Source organism: Onthophagus taurus, chromosome 5 (assembly GCF_036711975.1).
Source record: "Onthophagus taurus isolate NC chromosome 5, IU_Otau_3.0, whole genome shotgun sequence".
NCBI lineage: Eukaryota > Metazoa > Arthropoda > Insecta > Coleoptera > Scarabaeidae > Onthophagus > Onthophagus taurus.
In genome coordinates, this window is record NC_091970.1 from 5,374,269 (window position 1) to 5,402,070 (window position 27,802).

The window sequence follows — 27,802 nt, forward strand, 5'->3', positions numbered from 1 at the left end:
AAAAATCAAGAATTTATTTATTGATTTTCGCTTTTATTAAATAAAATTTATAATCATTAAAATTAATCATAATATTTTCGTAATCAACGCAAATCCTTTAATACATTCATTAATAATTAAAAAGAAACAACATAAAAATTTAATTCGTAATTTAATACCAACATTAAAATCAAACAAAAAAGATATTTTTATGAAACAAAATTAATTAAATTTAATCAAAATTAATCGCAGATAATTAATTAAATTGAATTCAACATTATTAACTTTACTTTTATCTTTTAAAATAATTTAATTTTTTAATAAATAATTCAAATAAATCCGAGGAAATAATTGAGGTTATGTTAAAACGTCAAAATTAAATATTTATTTCAAAATTGATTAAAACCATGTTACTTCTTTGGATAATCTTTTTAAATTTCTATTTAAGTATTCACTCCGAAGAGTACATCGAAAATTATCTCGGTACGAAATCTGCTTATCGATACGTTGCGAATCTAAATAATTTCGAAAACCACGACCAAGAAGGATGTGCGACTAAAATTTGGATGTTTGTAAGACATGGAACGCGATATCCTGGAATTTCGGATATTAAAGTAATGCGAGAGCATCTTCCTAAGTTGCAAGATGAAATTATACGTATTAATGAAGATGAATCATTAAAAATTGATCATCGGTTATCAAAATCCGATTTGTTATTGTTTAAAAAGTGGTATCCTCGCGTGGAGGAGTACGAGGCGAAAATGTTAACTGTTGAGGGTGAAAAGGAGATGGTTGAGTTAGCCGAGAGGATGCAATGGAGGTTTCCAAACTTGTTAAAACCTTTTTATAGCAACACATCTTATGTGTTTAAACACACTAAAACTCAAAGAACTAAAGAAAGTGGGAAATATTTTGCAACTGGTTTGTTTGGGAAGAGTGTTCATGGAGGTGGTTATTATCCGATAGCTGTAAAAAGGAATTCTATATTAAGGGTAATTTATTTATGGTTTTATTTGAATTAAATTTTCATTAAAAAATTAGTTTTATAAGTTATGTAAAAAGTGGATTATTTCTGTGAAAAAAAATGCTCAAACTTACAGTGAAAGAAATAATTTTTATGATACGGAAATTATGAGGGAAGCTTTGGATAAAGTATCGAGTAAACTTGGATTAGATAATTTAACTGTATGTAAGTAAATTATGATTATTATAAATAAAAATATATTAATTTCTTTTTTTTTACAGCCGATTTACACTCAATGTACGTAACCTGTGCTTTTGAAAGCTCTTGGAGTAATCGTAGAAGATCTCCATGGTGTATTCCTTTTGATATAGAAACAATAAAAGTTTTAGAATATGCTGAAGATTTAAAATATTATTGGGTGGATGGATACGGATATGATTTAACATGTAATCAAGCATGTCCCGCTTTTAATGATATGTTTAATTTTATTAACAGGTAAATAACTCCATAAGAAATTTTCAATTAATAATTATTAATGTTTTAGTGAAGAAAAATACCCAAATGCTTTATTTTATTTCACTCACTCAGGTTCATTACTAAAAATGTTATGCCATTTGGGGATTTATCGCGATCATAATCAGTTATTGGCGAATAATTTTGAAGAGAACAAGAACCGGCAATGGAAAGTTAGCAAAATTGATCCATTTGGAAATAATTTAGCTTTTATACTTTATACGTAACTTATTCTTTATCTAATTTAAGTCAAATTTTTATTTCGATTAATTTTAGATGTAATGGGACCAAAAAAGTTTTAACAATGCATAATGAGAATATCATTCGGCTTCCGGCTTGTCCAAAAAGTGATTTTTGCGATGTAAAAACGATTGAAGATTATTATAAAAATAGTTTAACGTGTGGTTTCGATGAAATGTGCGAAAATAACTTAATCAATATTACATCTAGTTAATGTAATAAATTAATATGTCAAAAAGAATGTAGGTAAAAAAGATTTCTGTAATATACTAAAATATTTTTAATTTTCTCAAAAGTTATGAGGTAATTAATCGTTTTTATATTATGAGGTTTAATATGATTATAAAAATAATGTGATTATGAAATTAAGGTTTAATTTTGATAAATTAATACAATTATAATTGAAATAATAGTGGTATATTATTATGTGAGGGCTATTAACTAACCTGAGTGAATAATAGCTTATTATATGTGACTAGAACACTATACTTTGTCCACAATTATTATTGAAATTGATTCCATAAATTTATTTTTTTAAATAAATTTTTTAATGTTTAAACAAAAAAGTTTTAACAATGCATAATGAGAAGATCATTCGGCTTCTGGCTTGTCCAAAAAGTGATTTTTGTGATGTAAAAACGATTGAGGATTATTATAAAAATAGTTTAACGTGTGGTTTTGATGAAATGTGCGAAAATAACGTAATTAATATTACATCTAGTTAATGTAATAAATTAATGTCAAAAAGAATGTCGGTAAAAAAGATTTCTGTAATATACTAAAATCCTTGTTTATAGATATCTATAAACAAGGCCCAAATGCTTTATTTCATTTTATTCACTCAGGTTCATTGCTAAAAATGTTATGCCATTTGGGGATTTATCAAGATTATAATCAGTTATTGGCGAATAATTTTGAAGAGAACAAGAATCGTCATTGGCAAGTTAGCAAAATTGATCCGTTTGGAAATAATTAAAAATATTTGTCAAAAATGTCGGTAAAAAAGATTTCTGTAATATACTAAAAAAAATTTTATTGTGTTTAAATTTTTTTATTTCTATTTTAGTTTTAACCGGTTTCGGTATCAATTACCATCCTCAGAAAACACCTAAATATTAAAAGTTTACAATAACTTAAGCTAGAATTCTTTATTCAATTACACTGCCTAACAACTAAGGGGCCCAGAAAGTTATGATATTTAAACACTATAGAAGAAATTGTTAATCATCCTCGTTCTTTCTGTGCTACAGGTGCCTTAAATAATTTCTTAGTTTCCATAAATCTCGTTATTTTTAAATTCAATTCTGGTTCCTGAGGATTAATTCTTTGGAGATTAATTACAAGCTTTTAAATGTTGTAAGTAATAAAACACAAAATTTAATGCTGCTTAATTTAATGATTTAATGTTTCAAATAATAAATAAACACGAATAAAGATAATGGATAACAATGATAATAAAATGGTTCAAAATTCAAGGAGCAGTCATATTACTTATGCCCCATTTACACGTTTTGTACCCCTCCGGGCTGTAATCCCAATCGATTCTGCGTTGTTTTATGATATTCGTGTACACCATTGAAGATAATCTCGGCGATCTAGTTCTTTCCATAGAATTAAAGTCGACGCTATAAAGACCAAACTTTTCACTGAAATAATAAAGGTTAACTTAATAAGGAATTAGATTATAAAACATAATTTCTTACGTATATCCTTGATACCATTGGAAATTGTCCAAAAAACTCCAAACTGTATAAGCAGAAACATTGCACTTATCTTTGTGTATAGCTGCGAGAATGTTTTCCAAGTAAGACTAAAAAAAATAATGAAAAACTTTCCTTTTTAAAGAAATTAACTCACGTTAATATAATGGACTCTGCGACAATCATTTTCATCCTCAACATCGGAGAATCCATTCGCTGTTATAAGAACTTCCGGGTTGTCATATTCTTTTTTGATCCAATTCAATAATCTTCTTAATCCCCAGGGGACAACTTTAAGCCATGAAGAAGTTCCGTTCTCCCAAGACTCGTTTTGGACGCAAAAATCAAGTGCGAACAAAGGAGTTCCTTCAGCACTCATTTTTGGAAGGCTAACGTCACAAATTTTTGTGGTATAATGACTCAGTCCGAAGAAATCAGCGCTTCCTCGTAAAAGCTCAACATCTGCAGATTCAAATTCTGGTACTTTAAACGTAGACGTTTGTATTTGTCGACTGAAGTAATCTAATTGTTCGGATGCCATTTTTGGATAATCCCCAATTCTTGAAAAAATCGGATTGGCAAACCATCCAAGCTATAATAAATAATTAATGGTTCAAATAACATTTAATGTTTTCAAAATTACCTCAAGCTCCATCGCTAATTCACTTAAATCTTTATCGGCTTCGCCTCGAATACCAGGTTCATTCCACGCGGATCCAAACGAAATACCAACTCGTCCATGTTGTCTTTCTCTATAATTAAAGTTGTATAATCGGTAAACTCTTGCGTGAGATTTCAAAATGGCGTGAGCACAAAGATAACCGACGTTTCCTTCCTCTTTCAGACCATCGGCAAACGAAGCTTGATCAAAATAAGGGTCAAAACAAAATTTACCAGGATCATCAAACGTAATCCAATCTCTAACTCTGTTTCCATAAATAGAAAATAAAAGATTTGCGTACTCTTCAAACGCAACGATTAATTTTTCATTCATCCATCCGCCTTTTTCTTGTAACAGTTGAGGTAAATCCCAGTGAAACATTGTGGCGATTGGTTTAATACCATTCGCAATTAATTCGTCAATGAGTTCATTGTAATATCTAACACCATCTGTATTGACCTTGTTAGTGTATCCATTGGGGAGGATTCGAGGCCAAGATATCGAGAATTTGTAGAAATCGACGTCCATTTCTTTTAAAAGTTGTACGTCCTCAAGGACCTTGTGGTAAGAATCGCATGAAACGTCAGCGTTGGATCGGTCTTTTATTTTCTTGGGTTTTCCGTGCGTCAATCTATCCCAGATACTTTCGCCCTTTCCACCCTCATTCCAAGCTCCTTCGACTTGATAAGCTGAAGTTGCAACGCCGAATTTAAATTCGTTGGGAAATGTGTCTTCACTTGAAACACAAGTACTAAAACAAATATATCAGAAAAAAATAAGATAGTTGCAAAAAAAGAAAAGTACTCACCTCAGAAGTAAAATACAATTGATTATTCTAAGTTTAATTTTCAAATACATCGTTGAGACTTGAAGTTAGAACCACTTCTGAGTGGAAACGACGATTTCTGCGGTATTTATACGATTTTTGGTGGAAGAATTTTGCTTACGAACACTTTTTATCAACTCATGAATCTTTTTTGGTATTTTAGGGTGTATGGTATTTCCTTTGGTATTTTTTTGACTAACATTGGAGTGTGATAAAAGCTATCGCCAAATTGTTTTCCAATTAAAGAATTTCCGGCGATTAAAAGTGTAATTTTGGAAACAATTTTTATGAGTAATATCGAAAAGAATCATTTCTACCTTATTTTAAGGAGTTTAGATCATATCTAAACTTCTTAATATATATAGATACTTTAATTAATAATTAGTGATATTTCCACAAGGATCCTTCAAGAAATGAATTTTATAGCGAATATTGAAAATTATCGAAAATTTAAACAAAACTTCAAATATTGTTTTCTCAAAAACTAAAAGTTATTTTTCAAAACGGGTTGGTTCATTGGAAAGAAGACACTTTTATTAACACTTTGGGAAATGTCCATACTCATATTCCAAGAACTGGATTTTATATGAATTTTTAAAACTTAATCAGCGAAAATTACGAAATTCGAAAAAATTGTCGTTCATTTCAAAAATTTATTTCTCAAGAACTGAAAGTGATTTTTCAAAACGGCTTTTTGCATTAAAAATAGGATACTTTAATTAATAATTGGTGATATTTCCACAAGGATCTTTCAAGAAATGAATTTTATAGCGAATTTTGAAAGTTATCGATAAAAACTACAACATCGAAAATTTTTTCAAAACTTCAAATATTGTTTTCTCAAAAACTAAAATATATATTATATTTACATAATATATAATATACATAATAATATAAAAATATTATTATATTTTTTTCACGATTCCTTTAATTTATATAATTTTTTTAAACAATCTCTTAATGTTGAAACAATAAGTTTTATATATCCTAAAAGAAGAGGTTTTAAGCTTTAATAGCTTCCATAAGTTGGGCTATTTTTTTGTTGATGTTTTTTCGAAAATCTAGTTAAATCGCCGATTAAAAGATAGTTATTCGCCGATTAGATTATGAATAGTTTAGAATTAATCATCGATGTTGATTTATATCAAATATTAACAAATTACAATAAAAACAATCTTATCAAACTACTTCTCTAAAATCACCCCATTCAAATAATGCAATAACAAAAACACTTACAAAATACTAACAATAAGTGTATTATCACACCCATATCTAAATTATTGATAAATATTAATAACATTTTAAGTAATCAGTTCCGATAAATTATTTCACGGTCACATGTGTCGAAAATTGGTTAATTTTTAAGTTTTTAAACCCATGGCAATGAAAAGTGGAGGACGTCTCGGTTACTTTCGAATAAAAAGCAAGTTCAAGCAAACGTAAGTAGACTTTACTTAGTTAAAATCGAGTGAAAGTGGCGTCGAAACGCATTCGCAGTCACAACTTGTCCAATCTTATCGAACAATTGGATTAAGTGCGTTATACAACATAGATTTTTATTAATAAATCTAAATCAACGTCGATTATTGATATAGATGTCCAGACATAAACAAGGCGTCCACGTTTTTGGAGGCATCACGTGAGAATAAGAAATGTTTGTGAAACCATCAAAGTAAGTTATTTATTTGTTTTTTTCTTGTCAAAATTGTCAATGTTTTGAAATTAAAAATTCCCAGTAAACATCAAATAATTTTTCGCGTAAAAAATGTCTGTGTTTAACCTGTACATGACATCGTTGCAAAAAAATTTTTACAGGATGAGTAAAGTGGATGAAGATAACAAATACGTCGTGTTGCTTTTGGGCTTCGTTGCGGCATCTTTAAGTCCGTTTTTGTTGGTGTGGTACGCATTGCATTGCACCACTTACGTCGTAAGCAAGATTTTAATACCAGTTTTTGGATTGGCCATAGTATTCCTCGTCGGTTTTCCACTTCTTTGCACGATGAAGTGGATTTACGCAACCTACGCGTTCATCTATAATATGGTTATTAATTTTATTTTAGCCATCGTTCAATGGATGGAAGAAAATAAAACTAATTCACCTATTTCGACGGAAACGAGAAGAATTTATGCTTCTTCTAACGATTTTGATTTTAAATAATGATTATTTATATTAATTAATCATTTATTAAGTTTTACATCCTTTAATAAACTTTTAATTATTTTATGTTAAGGATTTTTTTATTGTTTTTAATGAAATTAAAATAAAAACTTAAAAAAACTTAAAGTGTTCCACTATTGCTGAATATTACAGTTAACTAAGTATAACCTTTGTTTATAGAGAATACTCTATAAACAATGGTATAACTTAGTCATACTATTATTATTAATCATAATAACTTTTAATTGTTTACTAAATATCCGATACTTTCCATTAGCATGAAGAATGTTTAAATTCTTTTATGTAGGTTATATTAATATAAGAAATTTAAAGTATCGTATCTCGATGACCGATTGAGATATCACGATAAAATAAGAAGCAATTTAAAGGAAATTTAATCGAGTTTTAGTGTACCAAAAATTATTTTTTAGTTTCCATATACATAGCTGCAATGATTTTTTTAACCAAAATCCGAAAATATTTGATTGAGGTTATTTTCAAAATTAAAGAAATCGTATCTCAAAGACCGATTGAGATATCACGATGAAATAATATGCGATTTAAAGGAAATTTAATCTAGTCTTAGTGTTCTAAAAACTATTTCTTAGTTTCCATAAATATAGCTGCAATAATTTTTTTATCCAAACTTCGCAAATATTTGATGTTGAGTTTATACTCAAAATTAAAAAAATCGTATCTCAAAGACCGATTGAGATATCACGATGAAATAAGAAGCGATTTAAAGGAAATTTAGTGTAATTTTAATGTAATAAAAACTATTTCTTAGTTTCCATTAATATAGTTGCAATGATTGTTTTAACCAAACTCCGCAAATATTTGATGTTGAGTTTATATTCAAAATTAAAAAAATCGTATCTCAAAAACCGATTGGGATATCACCATGAAATAAGAAGCGTTCTAAAGGAAATTTAATCTAGTTTTAATGTAGAAAAAATTACTTAATTTTAATTAAACCAAACAGAAAATTAATCTGATGGTGGTATATGCAACCAAACTTACTTTTAATCGGTTAAGTCTAACTTGCGGATATAAACTTTTGTTCAATTTTAGAAATTTGTTGCAATAATATTTCACAATCATATTAAATAAAAATAAATTTCAAACTTATTTATAAATTTATATAGAAATTCAATATTTTTTTAAATTTCTAAATGTCAGTTTTAAATTACGTCAAATTAGTAACCATAAAATCGAAACAATTAAAAATAACTTTACAAAAGTCAAATTAAACAAATAAAATTAAGCTTTTTAATTGATTTAAATCTATAATTATAAATAATTGATTCGTTTGAGTGTCCCTGGTATTTTTTAAAGATATGAAGTTATCGCGCATGCGCATTGCGCGTTTTCAGTTCAGTGACAGGATGGAGAAGTGATTCGACGGTGTATTTCTGTGTATATTTTCGACTTTCCGCGCTAATTACCCCGGTTTTTTCATCCCGTTTCGTCTCAACTATGTTAAAAGAAAAGCAACTTTACAATATGGGAACAACTGGACACACCATCGATACGTTCAACACTTCCGGTAAGTTTTTAACAACCCTCCAAATCATTTCCTGTGTTATTGTTTACATCTACACTTTTCTAACCAACACAAAGAATTAAGTGGGTAATCAACCCCTCTTTTACGACAAAACCCCTTCAAAATTGAATTTGCATTATTAAAAAATTAATTAATATTGTTGAAGTAAATTGTTGACATAAATGACAGTTGTGGGCGGTTGATTTTAACTTATTTTTTGTTTTAGAACTTACCCCGGAACAACAAAAACAGTTAATTGAGATTCGTAGAAGGAAAACGGAACTGCTATTGGAGATTCAGGTAGGTTAAATTACCGTAATAACCCGTATTTGGAGATTTTTCTTGGAAATGTCAAAACGCCATGTCAATTAATTACAGGGTTCTGTAATTTTTTTGATTTATTTGTTTTTATAATGATTTTTTTAATTTTGATTTATTTAACAACAATTAAAATTAAATTTGATTTTATTTAAATTAATAATTAAATCAAAATTAATTTTTATTAAAAAAAAGAATAATATTTTATGTGTATGCAACCGAATCAACTTAACGTGTCAGTTGGTTGCCTAACTTCATTTTTATTATTTCAATTATGGTGGAGGTGCCAATTAATTATTTATTTTATTACATTAATAACGATATCGAGATGATTTAAATCAATTCTTTTTAATAATTAAAAAGGCCACGTTACTTTAGAAATAATCGTCCTTGTTTGTACGTCGTAATCAACAAGGTGTGTCTTTTTACCTTCATCGAGCGTCATTTTATCGCTATTCTCGTTCGTATAATGTCGATTATCGCGTTTCCCGTGAATAAACACAGACACATACACACGAACGGCGCCACGTTGTGCACAAAAAGCGATACTAATGGAAGTGGAGTCCATTAAAAAGATTGAGGGTGTTTCGCTTTTATTTCCGGCAATAAAAATACAATATTCAAAAAGGGGAAGTACAAATTCCTTTCGAATTGAGTAATTTAAGGTTGTAGTATCGATGTTTTACTTGGACGCATAGGTACGATGACCTCGCGTGGTTTTGCTCTTCGTTTTTGGTCGTCGAAGTTGGCGTCCAGACGTAGCAAAAAAAAGTAAAAATAAATCGCAAGGTTTTGTTTTAATCCCTACGTATGACGTCATATCCGGTTTTAAGCCGTGCGAAAGAAGGGCTGCAGGATGTCGCAAGACTTCGCTATTACAATTAAACCAATAAATAGTAATAAATAAATGACGTTGTAGAGAATTGAATGGAAATTGAACGAGATGGTCGGTCTTTTCTTTAATAAGTAGTAAAAATTGAATAAAAAAGTGAATAAATAAGTTGCATTTCTGGCATATTTGGCACCGAGCTCTTGGTTCCTTAAAATAAACTCACGTACTAAATAGTCGCTTATCAAGGAACAAGTGCGCTGGTTTACTGTTAAAAACGGATTTGAATCGATCGGTTTTGCACGAGTTTCGAGGTCATTAAATTTAAATAAATATTTGTGTTCGACTATCGAACAAGTTTCAATAAACATCTTTTAAATTCGAACTCCATCCATCAAAGTTCAATTTTATATTTTCAATTTTGCTAAGTGGTATTGCTTTTTATCTCAATTTTGCTAATAATATTTAAAAGTCAATCACACAGCACATCTAAATGGTAGGCACTTGAATTCTCATCTTTTTAGAGAGAGGCGTCCTAAAGAATTTAGATATATTAAGGTTGTTGCAGACGTAAACAGCTACTAAAATCGCTAATAGATGAGATAATCTTTAAAAAAATATCAGCGAATAACAACTTTTAGATTGCCGTTATCGTTGATATCTCAACTTTATCCCTGGTGTTTCTTAACATCATCTTTGATACCCTCCAAAATGATTTATTGGATCTTTCTACATGTTGTCACCTCCTAACATCGTCCTGATCTCGTTTAACATCTACATCATCTATTAGTACTCTCGTGTTGTCTCATATTTTTGTGAAACATTTCTTTTTCACTACAATATGCATTCTGTAAGAATTCCAGAGTTGGGTTTTATCCGTAAGCATTATTAACCATTATTTTATATCTCAGCTTACATTACGTTCATGTATTCTGCTAATTTGGCCAAAATTATCAGTACATTAATTAATTTTGACTTTTATCAAGACTAAACTGTAGAATGACTTCGTTAATAATCTTACACGCTTATTGCGCTCGGTACAAGGTCACAAAAAGAATTTCTTTTCCTCACCTGTCCTTAAGACACGCGGATGCGGGCACAGGTGCATCTTTAAGCGCGAGATTCAACTTCAAAAGGTTATCGTTTAAAATTAACAAAAAAAAACTTGATTTTATTTTAAAGAGAAAGAAAGGAAGGAAAAGAAAACGTTACGGATAAGCAAGGAGTGTTACCGAGCGATAACAAAAATAAAATCGAGTTTACAGGATGTCCTTTTTTGATAAAGTTGTGTTTTATGTTCGCGGTCTTTGTGTTAAACAAATTTAATTTTTTAGGTTTGGCATTTACAAATAATTTTCATTCATCTATATTTCAAAATACAATTTATTTTTCTTTTATTTTAATTTTTAAGAGTAGAACTAGAAAGTTTTCTGCATTCTTTATTTTTAACACTTTTGTCGCAGGTCAGTTTTTGGGACATGTGTTTCTTTTCAAGAAAGATTTAACGATTTTTAAATGCCTCCGAAATTGACCTGGAAGGCGTCCTTTAAAAGCTTTCAAAACAAATCTGGTTTCGATTTAATATTTAACAAAAACCGTTTTTTACCCTTTCACCTTTTCGAATTAGTCGCGTGCTTGACGTCACAAAACGTGATACATAAAAAAAACCGTTTGATAATAAACGCGTAGATTTTACTAAAAAAATAAACATGTTTATCGCCTTTATAACGTCGATAATAACTTGTGTAAATAGTTTTTAACACAAAAAAAAATTTAATTAATCAGCTTCAACGTGTAATACTTGTTTTTCTTCACTAACATCTTCTTCGCCCGATGTTTCTTCATCACCGTCTTCTTCGTCATCGATATTATCGATATCATCGTAAGCATCCAAAGGGATATCATTGCTAATGTTTTCTTGTTCGTCGTTCGAGTCATCTTCGTCGCGCCATTTATTAAAATCGACTTTGAGCCAATGATGTTTTTGCTTATCTTGGGTTAAATAAGGCCAATAAGGTTCTTCGTGATTCTTTTTCATCAAAATCATCTCAACGCAACGTTCCCTATTGATGGTTTTGCAATTTTCCGGGTCGATTTTGTTGAATAAAACTATTCGAGCCTCGTAGTTGCGGTCGTTGTGTTTCGTGGAACCTTTAAAATGGACCGAATCTTCTTGATACGTCACAATCGGGTCGATTATATCCTCTAAAATCACCGTTAAGTAAACCAAATCGGATCTTTGAGCCCAAATCATCGGCGGCGGATTCAATTCACCATCAGCCATCGTTTTAATTAACTTTTTTTTGATATTTTTGAAGGGGTTTTATTTTATATTTGTCAATAAAATTTGACAAGATTTGATTTGACAGTTAGAAAAAGTTAAAAAGTTTTTTTAATTAATTTCTGAGAGAGGGTTAAAGTTCACGAGACGGGTTTAATTAAGCTTAATTACGGTGGGATACCTTTCAAATCTTTTCATATGAAGCCATTAGATTAATAAAATCGTGTTGTGCGTAAAATGGGATGTATAAAATAGGAAAGCCGAAAATAGATTGAAAATGATAAATCTTTAAATGTTTGATGTTCATTTTGATCTTGAATAGGTTTGGAATAAGTCCAAAATTGTTAATTTTTTTTGCTTCGACCGTTTCGCATTCGAAATGCTAAGTCTTTAAAGTCTATTTTTGGATGAAATGGAGTTTTTGGATTTGTTCCAAAATTATTTAATTTTTAAATCAATATTAATTCACGTTCGAATTTATAAGAAGAATTCTTTCTTTAAAACTACTGTTCTTTGATCTACTCTACTTTTACTTACATTTTTGATACCTGAAGATCATAAGTTATCTACCAAGATTACAATTACAATTAAAAAGTGTAATAAAAAATGTAGCATTCCATTTAAAATAACGAAGTTATGGTCTACTTCCGGTAGACCGGAAGTGGCAGCCATCTTGAAAATACCACCAAAATTTCAACTGTATGTACAAATAGTGGACCCTAAAAAAGTCCTAATGAATCAGTTACGTGAGACACCCTGTATACACTGTGTACATAAAGTATGATATCAATTCGATAAAAATTTGAGGAGTATTCTTCCAGAAAATATTCTTGAATATCTATGTTATATTTTTTAAAGCGCATTTTTTGAGATAAACTTGAAATGTCCAGGTGTCCCAAAATTGAGATACCATATGTTGACATTTTAAAATAATTTTTTTATTTGCAATAATAAAAATTATTTCTTTCTTCATCATTTTCAAAGCAGAGAAGGGTTATAAGTTCTTCAGAAAAATCTGTATTATTCCTTGATTTCTTGCTATGAAATGATGTTATAATTGGGTCTGAAGATATTAATAGTCTGTTTAAAATGTCACTGTTATTGTGTATTCTAGACATTTTTCTGGAAAAGTTCTCTCTATACCTTCTAAGGTCTTTATTCCGAGTTCCTTGCGCATCTTCTGAAAGCAGGCCATTCTGGATACTTAATGATTTTATTATTAAGTGGCCATGCACAAGAATTTTATGCACTACCACAGGCATATAATACCAATTATACAGGGTGTCACACAAAAAACGCCCCAACCTGTAACTCTGTCATTTACATTCCGATTTTCATGAGCGGGTTATCAAATGAAATGGTTTCATGAATACTATGATTCATGCTACAAATAAATTTTTTCCAAGGCCGTCTTCAATTTTAAGCGATTATTAACTTTTGCTTTTCAAATTGCTCTATATATTTTTCTTTACGTCATTGGATAGAGATTGTTTTTCTGAATCCACTGATGTACAATACATCCATTTTGAATATAATTTTAGTAGAGAAAAGACACCTGTATATACAGGTTGCCACATAAGAACGCCGCTAGCTGTATCTCTGTCATTTACCTTCCAATTTTCATGACCTAGCTATCAAATGAAATGGTTTGATGAATACTATGATTCATGCTACAAATAAACTTTTTCTAACGCCATCTTCAATTTCTAGCGATTGTCAACCTTTGATTTTCAAATTGCTCGGTATGTTTTTCTTCACGCTATTGGATAGAGTTTTTTTTCTGAATCCATTAATGTACAATACATCAACATTCATTGTAATTGTAGCATAGAAAAACATTAAAATAGTTTCTGAACATTCTCTTAAAGTCGCTTGTGTTATACTGTAGTGTGCCATGGGATAAATGAAAAACCAACTTATAAGTATCATTTACAACTGCTTGGGCATTGAAATAGCATTTAATGACTGTTATCAGTTTTGCGTGTTATTTTTTTCCATGGCACACTGCAGTATTACAGAAGTGACTAAGACAATGTTCGGAAAATGTTTTAATTGTTTTTCTCTGCTAAAATTACAATTAATGTTAATGTATTGTACATCAATGGGCTCAGAAAACAATTTCTATCCCATAACGTGAAGAAAAACATACCGAGCAATTTGAAAATCAAATGTTGATAATCGCTTGAAATCGAAGATGGCGTTGGAGAAAGTTTATTTGTAGCATGAATCATAGCATTCATCAAACCATTTCATTTGTTGCCTCGTTCATAAAAATCGGAAGGTAAATGACAGAGTTACAGCTTACGGCGTTCTTGTGCGACAACCTGTATATACAGGTGTCTTTTTTCTGCTAAAATTACATTCAAAGTGGATGTATTGCACATCAGTGGATTCAGAAAAACAATCTCTATCTAATGACGTGAAGACAAATATATGGAGCAATTTGAAAAACAAAAGTTAATTATCGCTTAAAATTGAAGATGGCCTTGAAAAAAATTTATTTGTAGCATGAACCATAGTATTCATCAAACCATTTCATTTGATGTCTCGGTCATGAAAATCGGAATATAAATGACAGAGTTACAGCTTGGGGCGTTTTTTGTGTGACACCCTGTATAATTGATTGTATAATAGACTTGTGTCGTTTGCAAAATTTTTAAATGGAGTAGTGTTCATTTCTTGACAATAATTTTTGTAAAATAGGCATCCGGTTTGGCATTTTAACGCGTCATTAATTTTCTTTTTTATTACTGTGTGTTGGATAGGTATTTTTTAACTAAAAAATTATTTCGGATTTGTTTGGGAAGAAGGTTACAACATGATATCTGAATCGTGACTCTTTTTTAAAGACTTTTTTTAAGCCCGAAAGCTTCTAGATCTAATAATAGAGGTAGTACTAATATTAATTCATAAAAACTAGTTATTCTGAAAAATTGTAAACGATTGATAGTTTCAAAACTAACTTTCAGTATTCATTATCGAATATCCGTAAATACCACCCTGTATATTAGCCATTTTTTTGAAAATGTGCAAATATGCGCAATTTATTTTTTTGAGAACGGAAAATATAGACTTGAAACTACATAAAAAACAAATTTCAACCTGGGATCTTGTTGGACTATTTTTGTAGCTTAAATTAAAGTTTAACATTGCAAATAAAATCTGTTTATGAACAGTGTTGAGAAAAAGATAAATAAATCCAGCATTCAAGAAGCTATTACAGTGTTACATAAACACAAATTTCATAAGGGTACAACTTTTAATATGTTTACAATCGTTTCTCAATATTAATCAAATGTTTTTGGAAATTGATATGCAAAATAAGTGTTAACTTTATATGTCATTTTTATCCAGAGTTGAAGTTAATAAAAAGTGGTTATTGCGGAGTAGTTAGTTCTTAGACCTATGATGCAAATCGGACTTGAAATCGTATAACGTGATTGTCGCTTAACTTTATCCTTTAAAACAAATGGTATTTTAGGTTTTTCGGTATTCTGCATTTTTTCTAAGATAAGTTACACCTTTACTTACCAGACGGCATGAAAATCTCTAAAAACGATAAAAAGTCGCTTAGTCAAGTGATTATCAATTATTACCACAATTTAATAATAAGGGCTTATAATGCTACAAATTACTTATTAAACTTATTGGTTTATTGTATAATAATTCCGTGATTTTCTCTGGGTGCCCACATCGAGTTATTTTTTGGTTCTCAAGTTCATTCTTCGTACATACTACAACAGTAGGTAGTTTTCTTTTTGTTGTTCTTTCTGTTTTTATTACGACCGTGCTGGGTCGTCTGGTAACCTTGCCACAGGCCAAACTTCATCGAAACGGTTGCGTTTCGTTCGAAAATTGCTCTGCGCGGTTCAGTATACGTCAGAACGTCGACGGAATAACATCCGTACGCTAACTGCAAGTTTCTCACAAACAAAACACGTTTTATTTTATTTTTTTTTGAATCGACTCAATATGTGTTATTTTTAATTATTAATAATTTGTGACGTGGAATATGAATCCATGGATAGTGCACAAATTTATATTTTAATTAATTCAATTCTATTTAATAAAAATTTAATTTGATAAAGTGTGCTGTGTGAAAAATAACTAAATATTTAAAAAAATTAATTCATAGTTCGCGTAAAATTTTCAAAAAGATAGTGAATTTTTTTTTGTTATTGCAAAAATGCAGTTTAATACGATCGGAAGGGACCGAAAAGGTTCGATAACGTCGGTGAACTCGGTGACCAATTGGTTCTCGTCCTTGAAAAGGACCCCGAAGAAATCGAAGGCCCAAAATAAGGCCTCTTTGACGTCGCGGAGCGAGTGGGATTTGCGATTTTCAACTAGAAACCTTGCGGGATCACGTTTGGTACGTTCTTATTGCGAAATTGTTATTGAAAAATTGTTTGTTAAATGTCAAAATGACATTTTTTTTTTATTTTGAGTTAATTACAATGTTACCAACTACATATTAAATTAAGATTTCGAAAAATATTTCTTGGAAATAATTAAGATAATCGATACATAACTTGAAGATTCATTTTATGTTGACTTCTTGGAAATGGTTAAACGATGAATCACGCTTGAATGAAAGTTTTTGACTTTGAAAGTTACGATTAATTTTAGTTAATTAAATTTTTATCTAATTTAAATTTAACAGTTATGTTCGTGTCATATTTTATTACATCTTGTTACATCCTGTTCGTACACACGACATTCTCGTATGTCGGTGGCCTGTCAGTGACATTCGAGTCCCTTATACGGAGACAGCAAAACCAAAGTCCCCCAACTATATCTCCATCTTCATCTTTTCCCCTTTAACTTGCATTCGTGGAGAGAGAAAGAGGGTCCCATTTAATATCTTATCACGTTTTCTTGGAAGAAAATTTTTTCTTATTAAGTTTTCTTTGCACGTTTACGTTTCCTTCTCGGATTTATCGAATTTTTTCATAAATTTTCTTATATCCATTGTATTTTGAGTGGGAAAGCAACGTGTTGATATTCTCATGGATATCAAAGTGTTATTTGTGTAGAAAACAATCTTTTTTTCGTTCCGATTTTCCGTTTGAAACATAATGAGATGATATATCAAAGCCTCGTTGTGATTCATTAACCGTTGTGTGAAGTCCATTGTTCCAAGTTCATTTTGCTGGGAAAATTTCGCAATAAATAGGCCGCAATTTCCAAACAATCTCGGTCTTTCCATCATATTTTTTTATTTTTATTTGTTTGAAATAAAATAAAATTGGGTTATAAAAAAAATTCATGCCCTATTTATTTTACGGTTGATTTCTAAACTGTTTCCTTCTTAAATTCATAACAAATTCCGCTTTCTTCATTCTTGTCTTAAACCCATTTCCTGTTCGAGTTAATAATTGTATTTCTTCTTACAGCTGCAGTTTAAATTTAAAAACGACCACAAAATTAAAAGTAATCGATAAGAAAATGGCTATGTTTTAATTTTATTCGTTTCAATTTGCATTAATTGATTTTTTTGTAGATTAAATCTCATTTTCCAGTTATATCGAAAAAAAATTGTTAAAAACAAAATAATCGTTGTAAAAGCTAGTTTAATTGACTTTATTTATTGTATATTAGTCATGTTAAAACAATTTGATATAATTGCATAATAGATGCAAATAAATTTGTAATGTCTAGGTAACAGGTAAAAATAACCGTGATTTCATAGAAATATTTTGTACTTTTTTATTAGTTATTTGATAAAACTATTTTTTTAATTTAAATCTTATCATTTGGCGTTTGTCGTATTTCCTCTGAAACGGTTAGGAAGTAAGTAATGAAACTTTTTGAGCTTATAAAATAACGTTTGAGGTTAGGTTATACCAAATATTAAATTTCCGATATCACCACTTTATTTAATATTAAATTATAAAAATCGTCGATTCAATTTGACGTTTGTTAAAAGCGGGATTTAACAAAAAAATTATTTTCTCTGAAACGGTTAGGAATTAAGTAATGAAACTTTTTGAGGTTATAATATAAAGTTTAAGGTTAGGTTATAGCAAATATTAAATTTCCGATATCACCACTTTATTTAATATTAAATTTTAAAAATCGTCGATTCAATTTGACGTTTCTTAAAAGTGGGATTTAACAAAAAAATTATTTTCTCCGAAACGGTTAGGAGTTAAATAATGAAACTTTTTGAGGTTATAAAATAAAGTTTGAGGTTAGGTTGTACCAAATTACTAACTTCCGTGATGATCACTTTATTTGGTATTAAATTTTGAAAATCGCCGATTTAATTTGACGTTTGTTAAAAGTGGGATTTAACAAAAAAATTATTTTCTCCGAAACGGTTAGGAGTTAAATAATGAAACTTTTTGAGGTTACAAAATAAAGTTTGAGGTTAGGTTGTACCAAATTATTAACTTCCGGGATGATCACTTTATTTGGTATTAAATTTTGAAAATCGCCGATTTAATTTGACGTTTGTTAAAAGTGGGATTTAACAAAAAAATTATTTTCTCCGAAACGGTTAGGAGTTAAATAATGAAACTTTTTGAGGTTATAAAATAAAGTTTGAGGTTAGGTTTTACCAAATTACTAACGTCCGTGATGATCACTTTATTTGGTATTAAATTTTGAAAATCGCCGATTTAATTTGACGTTTGTTAAAAGTGGGATTTAACAAAAAAATTATTTTCTCCGAAACTGTTAGGAGTTAAATAATGAAACTTTTTGAGGTTATAAAATAAAGTTTGAGGTTAGGTTTTACCAAATTACTAACGTCCGTGATGATCACTTTATTTGGTATTAAATTTTGAAAATCGCCGATTTAATTTGACGTTTGTTAAAAGTGGGATTTAACAAAAAAATTATTTTCTCCGAAACGGTTAGGAGTTAAATAATGAAACTTTTTGAGGTTATAAAATAAAGTTTGAGGTTAGGTTTTACCAAATTACTAACGTCCGTGATGATCACTTTATTTGGTATTAAATTTTGAAAATCGCCGATTTAATTTGACGTTTGTTAAAAGTGTGATTTAACAAAAAAATTATTTTCTCCGAAACCGTTAGGAATTAAATAATGAAACTTTTTGAGGTTATAAAGTAACGTTTGAGGTTAGGTTGTACCAAATTATAAGCTTCCGCTATCACCACTTTATTTACAATAGTAAGTTTAATAAAACTTGAAAGAAAAAAGTTATTTTCTCAAAAACGGTTAGGAATGAATAACGAAAGTTTATAGATTATAAAACAATATTTGAGGTTAAGTTATACCATATTTTCAGATTTCCGGTTTAACCGCTTTTTTACAATAGAATATTTAAAGGATATAACTTCACATCTCAGCGTTGATGCATTAAGCGTAATCTGCTTCTGTATCTTCATTAATTCTTAACAATAATAATCGACCTTCATTGTTTAAATTTTGTTGTGTTACTAATTTCGCTTAATTCCATCATCAGAGGCAAAAGTCGGCTTATTCACAAGCAATACAATTTCATTTACAAATACTGTTTTTTGAAAATAACATTACTTTTTGACGCAGTGTCGTAATCATTTCATTCTTTTTAAATTTCCTTTGAAGTACGCCTCAATTTATGTTGAGCAATAAATGATTTAAATGACATTGTGTAAAGTTATCTTTGTTGTGAAATATAATCTTAAATTTTAATTACAAACACTAATGATTCTTAAAATTTATTTGTTTTTGTTAATAAATGTCAAATTTAATGATTTTCTCTGGCAATATTTCAAATCACTTTCTCAATGTAGTGATTTTGAAACATGACAGCTACTAAACGGTCAATTAGTTAAATGTCAACCACAAAATATTAAAATAATCATGGCTGAAATTTGCAAAAAAGAATAAATAAATTTGTTGAGTAAGCAAAAATCGACTTTAAACTTTATGATTAATACTTAATTTGTTGTTTTAATCATTGTGGTGATAAATAAAACCGGAATTTCATCAAAATTGTTTACGAATTACTCATATGCATCAAGTGCAATGATAAATACAATAATGTAAAAACCAAATAATTAAAATAATCGCTAAAACAAAACTTGTGGTTTTGAATTTTAATGAAAATCGCCCTCTTGCCACATTTCACTCAGCCACGCTACTGGAATATTCAATGACTGAGTTAGAGGGGCCCCTTTCAGAGACGCACGCACAGCCAGACACACGTCCGTAAACGGAATTTCGGAAATTCGGAATTTAAACCTTGAGTCTGCGTTTAATATTACCCCTTTCGAGGGTAAATTGATGCCGTGTGATGGTTTTAACGGTGGTTTTCGGGGTGGGAATTCTAAAGGGATGATAATATCTACCCTACGTTCATTTATTAATTCAAACTATTAAATTTTTATAACCTAAAATAAAGAAATTCTTGGAATTATCAAATATTTCAATAAATTTTTATTATTAAATTTTTAGCCAAATTTGTAATGTATTTCAAACAAACTTCAGTGAAACCTAAGAAATATTATGAAATTTGATTACAATTTTAATTTCTATCAAAAAATGTATTAATTACCTAAATAAACTTTATCCCAACCTAACGAAAGTCAAGAAACTTCATCAAAACCTCAATTTCTAGACAAAGTTACAATGTATATCAAGCAAACTTAAACATTAATGAACATTAATGTAAATCTAGCCGATGATGATTTAAATTTTTTATTAAAGCATTTTAAATCGATTCAAATCACAGATTAATTCATGAAACCGTTTGAACTTCGTCATCGTCGATCTTGGCACAATAACAAATGGAATTGAACTAAATCCCATTGTTGCCAGGAGAATTTAGATCACCACTCTAATTATATTACATCCTGGGGTACGATCCGCGCATAAAGAAGCACTTTAATTCCCTAAGATTATCCGATTTGTACTTTATTATTAACATTACAATATTCATTTTAACCCAACTTTTTTATCTTTTTAATCACAACACATCTGCCCGGGAAATGACTCAAAAATTACTCTAATTACATTAACCCCATTAACACGAAAGAAAGGGTTGCTTTTTTTATGGTTTACACATCTGTTCCGTGTTGAAATCAATTAGATGAAGTACACGCTTCGGAAATAGACTTGACTGAGTGAGAAAAGGAAGATAATTCCCTGATGACCGTCATCACGCAATCATCCAATTGCAGAGATAGAGTAGTGTAGTTTATTGCCCTTATGGTGTAGCGCGAAACCGGACCTTACAAGCGTTGTTATAAAATGCAATTTTATTTATTGTTATTTTGCAATCAACACAACAAAAAAAAATAAAAAGGAAATTGCTGCGAGCTACGTGGTACTCTGCTATGACGCGATTTTCTATTTTTGGTACATTGACTTGACATTGATTCTATTTGAAGGCGCCTTTTTGTGTTAACAATTTGTTTTATTAAAATCTTATCGATTTAGGAGGAATTTATTATTTATATTATCGTCCTTGGATTAACTTTTTATGGAAAGCAAAAAAAAGGAATTATTTATACTTTATTCACGTCCCATGTCCTTATCAAATTCAAATAGACGAGGCTTGATCGTAAATAATTTAAAATGAGTCTTTGTTTTCGAGATAAGATATCGCAAAAATTTCGTTTCAATTCCATTCGGAACCATATTGTTATTCACTCACGTATTTTATGAATATTACTTAATAGCCCACCCAAAAGTTTCTTTCAACACAATTACACAAAATTAAAATTCTTCCATTATGATTATAACCCAATCGTGAGTATCATGTATTTAAACATAGTTTAAAAAGTTAGTTCTGGAATTTGTTCGTTGTGATTCGAATTATTTAATAAATGGCGACAAAAAAAGAATTTGATTTATAACCGGTGTTTTTTTATATCTTTAGTGTTGACGGTTGTTTGATGCTGTTAACATCCGTTGGATCAAAACTGAAAATGTGGTCTTCGATAGTCGTTTGCTCGAAATATTGCGTTTATTGCGTGTTTCCTTGTTTCAATAACGAAGCGCCCGATCAAATGGTAAGAAACCAACAAAAAAAACTCGATCGTGTTTGATGTTCGTGAAAAATCTCCTTAATTCATCCTTAACAACCAAATTTTCTTGTGTGACTTAAAATTTAACTTAAAATTAACGTTTTTGTTTAATTTTTTAACTTAATTTTCTTTGCAGCAACTCAAAGATGAGCTATGCGAGGTCGTCTCCGAAATGGAATCGCTGGATTCGGGGGAAGACGGCAAAAACAGCAACAAAACGAAGATGATGTCGATGGGGAGAAAAAAGTTTAATATGGACCCCAAGAAAGGCATCGAATTTTTAATCGAAAAAGGTTTGCTGCAACAAACCCCCGAAAGCGTCGCCCAATTTCTTTTGAAAGGAGAAGGACTCAATAAAACTGCAATCGGGGATTATTTGGGCGAGAAAAACGATTTTAACGAGAAAGTTTTGCAAGCTTTCGTCGATTTGCACGATTTTACCGATTTAATCCTCGTACAAGCTTTACGGTAAGTCACACAACTTATTTGACCACAACTACCTTGTAAACATACCTTATAAACTACCCATGTTTATAAGGTACTTGACAGACTTGAATAATTATTTGAAACGTGAAAATTTCAAAAAACATCAATAAAATTTAATTTTTTTAGAACTTTCTAAAAAACGTAAACAAATTCCTTTTTTCGTACTCCCTCTGTCCCAAATAATGGTATACATTTCTCTAAAATCTTCAAGATTACGTTTTTTGTTATGTCCTTTAATCGTTAGTTTTTTTAAATAATTTTTTTATTCAAAATAGATGTTGGGAAATGAAAGAAAACTAAAAATGCTTTAAAATGAGTCCAAACTCGATGTATTTCCCTGTATTTGTTGTTGATATATTAATCAAATAAAGAAAATTTGACAGTTGACAGTTCTTAACCTAACTTTTTTAATTTTTAACGGAAATATGTCGAGTTTGGTATTAAATTAACGGACATTTAATGATCTTTAAGTTACGTTTTTTTGTTGTCCATAAATCGTTAGTTTTTTTTAAATTCAAAATAGATGTTGGGAAATGAAAAGAAAACTAAAAATGCTTTAAAATGAGTCCAAACTCGAAGTATTTACCTTTATTTATTGTTAATATATCAATTAAATAAAAAAAATTTGACACTTGACAGTTCTTAACCTAACTTTTTTAATTTTTAACGGAAATATGTCGAGTTTGGTATTAAATTAACGGACTTTTAATGATCTTTAAGATTACGTTTTTTGTTGTCCTCCAATCGTTAGTTTTTTTTAATAATTTTTTTATTCAAAATAGATGTTGGGAAATGAAAGAAAACTAAAAATGCTTTAAAATGAGTCCAAATTCGAAGTATGCTGTGATATCAATTAAATAAAGAAACTTTGGCAGTTGACAGTTCTTAACCAAATATAATTTTAATATCTGTTTAATATCTTGTATCTTTAAAACCGGAAGAGATGTCGATATGCGGTTTTCGCCATTAAGTTTCTTATAAAAATCGAGCCTCAGATGATGGTATCATTTTTTCTTTATCTCTTATAGAAAGAGGAGTTTCCCTTTAAAAGTGTCCAATTTGGCCCACCCTGTACATATATTTAAATGAAGTTAAATTGAAGTACTAATTTTGCAAATACAATAAAGCAGTTTTCTAAGTTTTGTATACCATAATTTGGGACAGAGGGAGTATATTTTATGCATAAATTAATTAATTTTCTTAAAAAAAACGTTTCATAAAATTGACATTTAATTTTGACAAATTGTTGTGAAGTTGGTTACAGTTGGTAACATTGAATTGGTGTCACATTGACGTTTAACTTAACCTTAGTGAATAATAGCCCTCATTATATGCTCATATAATAATTAATAATGTACTATTATTTAAAATTTACTTAATTAATTTTTAGTCAATTCCTTTGGAGTTTTCGTTTACCCGGAGAAGCCCAAAAAATCGATCGAATGATGGAATGTTTCGCAAAACGATATTGCGACTGTCAAGGTGAAAACAACATCTTCCAAAATTCCGATACATGTTACGTCCTTTCCTTCGCGATAATCATGTTAAACACGAGTTTGCACAACCCAAGCGTAAAAGAAAAACCAACCGTGGAACAATTCATCAATATGAACCGCGGGATCAACATGGGGCAAGATTTACCGCGCGAATTACTCGAAGGACTCTACGAAAGCATTAAAACCGAGCCGTTTAAAATCCCTGAGGATGACGGAAACGATTTAATGCACACATTTTTTAACCCCGACAAAGAGGGGTGGTTATGGAAACAAGGTGGGCGCTATAAAAGTTGGAAACGACGCTGGTTCATCCTTAACGATAACTGCCTATATTATTTCGAATTCACAACCGATAAAGAACCGCGAGGGATTATTCCGTTGGAAAATATTTCGGTGAGAGAAGCAACGGATCGGCAAAAACAACACTGTTTCGAACTATACGCTAGTGGCGGTGCTGATTTTATAAAGGCGTGTAAAACGGACTCCGAGGGGAAAGTCGTCGAGGGAAAACACACCGTTTATAGGATGTCGGCGAGCAGCGAGGAGGAGAAACAAGATTGGATCGCGAGGTTAAATCAAAGTATTAGTCACAATCCGTTTTATGATATGTTGGCTTCAAGGAAACGCAAAGCTCAACATAATCACGGAAAGAACTAAAACATTTTTTTATTTTGTTGTTTATGAGAAATTAGAACTGTGATCGAACGATTTATGACGACGACGACGAACATTTTTAACTAATTAACCACGTGCCTCGATCATCATCCCTCACGTTTGTATAACTAGTCGAATATCATTTATTAAGTGTAAAACAATGTTATTTATTTATTTTATTATAATTATTATTTTTTTTTCGTTTTTAGTTAAGCTAAATTTGGAAGTTTTTTGAAGTTGGTGTTTTAAATAATATCAATTTTTAAATTATTAGTTTCCTGTTAAGATTTTGACGTAGTGATTAAATTTATAGATTATTTTTATATTGGGAGGTCTAAAATGATTTATCATATTTTTTTGGGTCATGATTTCTTGCATTAATATGGTGCTATTTATTAACCTTTATAGTAATTAAGCAATAATAATGCTAGTAATTCAGATTTGACCAAATATCAGTTTATAAGAAGTATAGAAACATGAGCATCATCTTAATACACTTTTCTCAGACACAAAATCCTTGCATAACTTGTTTTTAGAATCTTGTAAGTTTTAACAGAGTCTTGAATGGAGCAAAATTTAGAGTTATGTTTTGTGGCTATGTTTTGAGTTCTACATAAATGATTTTGTCAACTGTCATTACAATCTAATCTCATTAGGATGAAAGCAAGAATAGCAGGTTCAAAAATATTTCCAATAAATCGATTGTGCTCAGATATTCTCTCCTTAATCACACTGTACAATGTATTAATGAACTGTTTCTGATATCTAAATATACAACAAGATCGATTCTCTTTCCACTACTGGGATCACCCATGACTCATGGCATGAAGTTTGCTAACGCCGCTTGTTTCTGGTCTTTGTCAAGGTACATTTCAAGTCTTCTTTTCTGCCAGTAATAGTCTCAGTTTTTTCAACGTCCTCTGTACCTTCTTTATGGAATGCTCCGCTCTGCACTTCATCTCATCCCCATTCCTATCCTCCATGACTACCATTACGTCATTGGTATACTCCACAACAATGGCCCTGACATAATATATATTCTACAAAGTTCCCAAAATCCCTGCGGAATGCCAAAGGTGACAACTCTATCCTCTCCTCCTGGTAAAATACTCTTTCTCTTCAAGAGATAAAACATAACTTTAACATAACCCAACCTAACTGAACCCAATCTATGCCAAGCATGCATGTGACGGTGTGTGAGATAGATACTGTGCAATACATTAATAAACTTTTTTTGATCTCTAAATGGTTATGCAATGAGAATTCAGATTATTCTAAGTATAAATAGAGCCTCCTATCAACGCCTCCATTTGTTGGATTGCTTCATTATTGACATCTTCTTCAAGATGCATAATCTTGTTACTTTATCATCTGGTAGGGTTGATTCATCATCGTCTGACTTGGGTTCAGAACCTATTTCAACCAGTTATTGTTCTAAAATGCACTCCCACAACTTATACTCTAATACTTTTCTCTCCTTATCTCATTCTTCCTAAACGCTGAAGTTTGGAAGTTAACGAAATCAATAACTCTAGATCATTTTGTCAGAAATATCTAAAACATATATTATGTTTCTAGCGATAATTTTGGAAGATATCATCTTTGATATCTTACTACTACCAATAATGATGTGGAGTTATATCAGAGATTATATTAGGGAAGATGTTGATGAGGATAATCTTGTGAGGTCATGATTTGGGCCGCCCCAACTATCACGAACAATACTTAAGACTTCGAAGACGTCGGTCGAGATTATTTCTTCCATAAACTTAGAAGACTTAGATGCTGAAAATCAGTAATAAAAGAGATATCAGGAATGTGATATCAAAGGCAAAATTTATAGATGATGGAGAAGATAGTAAGGAAAGCCAGGACGAGATATCAGAAACTATGCAAATCGACGTAAACTATGTTGAGGATGATAAGATAAGATAGGAAGGTATCAATGATGAGGAAGATAGATGTTAGATACTATCAAGGACGATGCTGAAAGATATCAGTAATAACGTTGAGTGATATTGAGAATAATGCCTTTCTAAGAATTGGCACCATCGCTTAACTAAGTTCTTCAAAAACTCCTAACATCTTAGAAATGTTACCTAAACTTCCCAAAACTTTCAAAAACAATTCAAATTAAAAAACGAAACTTAATTTTTTAAAACTAGCATTATAATTGTAAATAAAGTTAGATTAAAATCATTTTAGATCTAAATCCACAACAAAAATCGTCTCGGTTTATTTCAATAAATTGCGATTTGTAAATTTCAATTATAAATTGAAAACGTATCCCACAATTTTATTTAAAACATCAACTCCAAAAGAAAACCAAAAATATTTTTTTTGGTTATTAAAAACATGGTCTATTTTAATTCATTCTCAAATCGAAATCGAGAATGACCATTGTAAATAAATTCTACAATTAGTTAATTAAATTAATTAAGTAATTAAAAGCCTCCCTCCACGTTGATTAAAACATACAGTGTGTTAATTAATTCTCGTACCCGAGTATGCAACAATAATCACAGTATTGGTATTGCAATACGCATACTGTGATATTGGTTGCATACTCGGGTACGATAATTAATTAACACACTGTACAATGAATAGAAAAGAAAAAGTCGTGAAATAAAACGCTCGGTCTTTAATTTAAATTTTATTTTTTGATTCGGAAAGGCTGTGAAACGTTTCTATTTATCGTTTTTCGAATCAGTATTTAATAGTTGTATAAAAATTAAATTTAGGCATTTACAACAACAAAAAAAAAATAATTATTTCGGATTCAAAAAGTAAATTAATTAGTTATTAATAAATAAATAATTTAATTCGTATTTTTTTAGTACCTGACGAAGCAAAGTTTTTTTTATTTTTACCCCAACGAATCTAATACCGCCACACATTTTTAAATCGATTTAAATTAATTTTGTGTGTAAATATTAATATGTACATTTTTAAATCTGTATAAATATGAGATTAATTTTTTTTGTTGTATTTCTCGTCGCATTGTTTATGAATAATTGTAAATAATAAAAAATATTTGTAAAAAAAATTTTTTTTAACTAATTTTATTGCATATCAAGATCCTTTTCTAACACTTTTAGTGGTCATTGTCCATTTTGATAACGTTTTGTTGCAACAACAGGTCAAAAAGTTAAAACGACAGAAACGCGT

General features: G+C 30.0%; 3 protein-coding genes and 1 long non-coding RNA gene across 9 annotated transcripts; 3 read left to right on the top strand and 1 right to left on the bottom strand.

Moving 5' to 3' along the window:
• The first annotated feature begins 208 nt into the window (after positions 1-208).
• Positions 209-2,849, top strand: LOC111426767 (multiple inositol polyphosphate phosphatase 1-like). 2 transcript variants are annotated; one of them, XM_071196198.1, is made up of 6 exons: positions 209-971; positions 1,021-1,168; positions 1,225-1,438; positions 1,488-1,679; positions 1,733-2,708; positions 2,763-2,849. In XM_071196198.1, the coding sequence occupies exons 1-5, from the start codon at positions 387-389 to the stop codon at positions 1,908-1,910; spliced, it is 1,317 nt and encodes a 438-aa protein (XP_071052299.1). In that variant the 5' UTR covers positions 209-386; the 3' UTR covers positions 1,911-2,708; positions 2,763-2,849. The 2 variants fall into 2 exon arrangements, with proteins under 2 accessions (XP_071052299.1, XP_022917214.2); XM_023061446.2 differs by having other exon boundaries at positions 1,733-2,693.
• A 223-nt stretch (positions 2,850-3,072) lies between these two features.
• LOC111426766 (myrosinase 1-like) lies at positions 3,073-8,937 on the bottom strand. Of its 2 annotated transcripts, XM_071196164.1 has the most exons (6): positions 8,821-8,937; positions 4,866-4,962; positions 4,040-4,808; positions 3,554-3,988; positions 3,400-3,506; positions 3,073-3,342 (listed from the first exon to the last, which is right to left on the bottom strand). In XM_071196164.1, exons 2-6 carry the CDS (start codon positions 4,913-4,915, stop codon positions 3,168-3,170), a joined length of 1,536 nt encoding a protein of 511 aa, XP_071052265.1. In that variant the 5' UTR covers positions 4,916-4,962; positions 8,821-8,937; the 3' UTR covers positions 3,073-3,167. The 2 variants fall into 2 exon arrangements, with proteins under 2 accessions (XP_071052265.1, XP_071052266.1); XM_071196165.1 differs by lacking the exon at positions 4,866-4,962.
• LOC111426770 (uncharacterized) lies at positions 6,074-7,116 on the top strand. Its single transcript, XR_011640462.1, has 2 exons — positions 6,074-6,555; positions 6,699-7,116. It is a non-coding gene; the product is annotated as an uncharacterized lncRNA (long non-coding RNA).
• LOC111426768 (cytohesin steppke) lies at positions 8,419-27,674 on the top strand. Of its 4 annotated transcripts, XM_071196167.1 has the most exons (5): positions 8,419-8,590; positions 8,814-8,887; positions 21,851-21,983; positions 22,135-22,466; positions 23,875-27,674. In XM_071196167.1, the coding sequence occupies exons 3-5, from the start codon at positions 21,867-21,869 to the stop codon at positions 24,635-24,637; spliced, it is 1,212 nt and encodes a 403-aa protein (XP_071052268.1). In that variant the 5' UTR covers positions 8,419-8,590; positions 8,814-8,887; positions 21,851-21,866; the 3' UTR covers positions 24,638-27,674. The 4 variants fall into 4 exon arrangements, with proteins under 4 accessions (XP_071052268.1, XP_022917218.1, XP_022917216.1 ...); XM_023061450.2 differs by lacking the exon at positions 21,851-21,983 and having other exon boundaries at positions 23,875-27,673; XM_023061449.2 differs by lacking the exons at positions 8,419-8,590; positions 8,814-8,887 and adding an exon at positions 21,547-21,720.
• Positions 27,675-27,802: the final 128 nt, after the last annotated feature.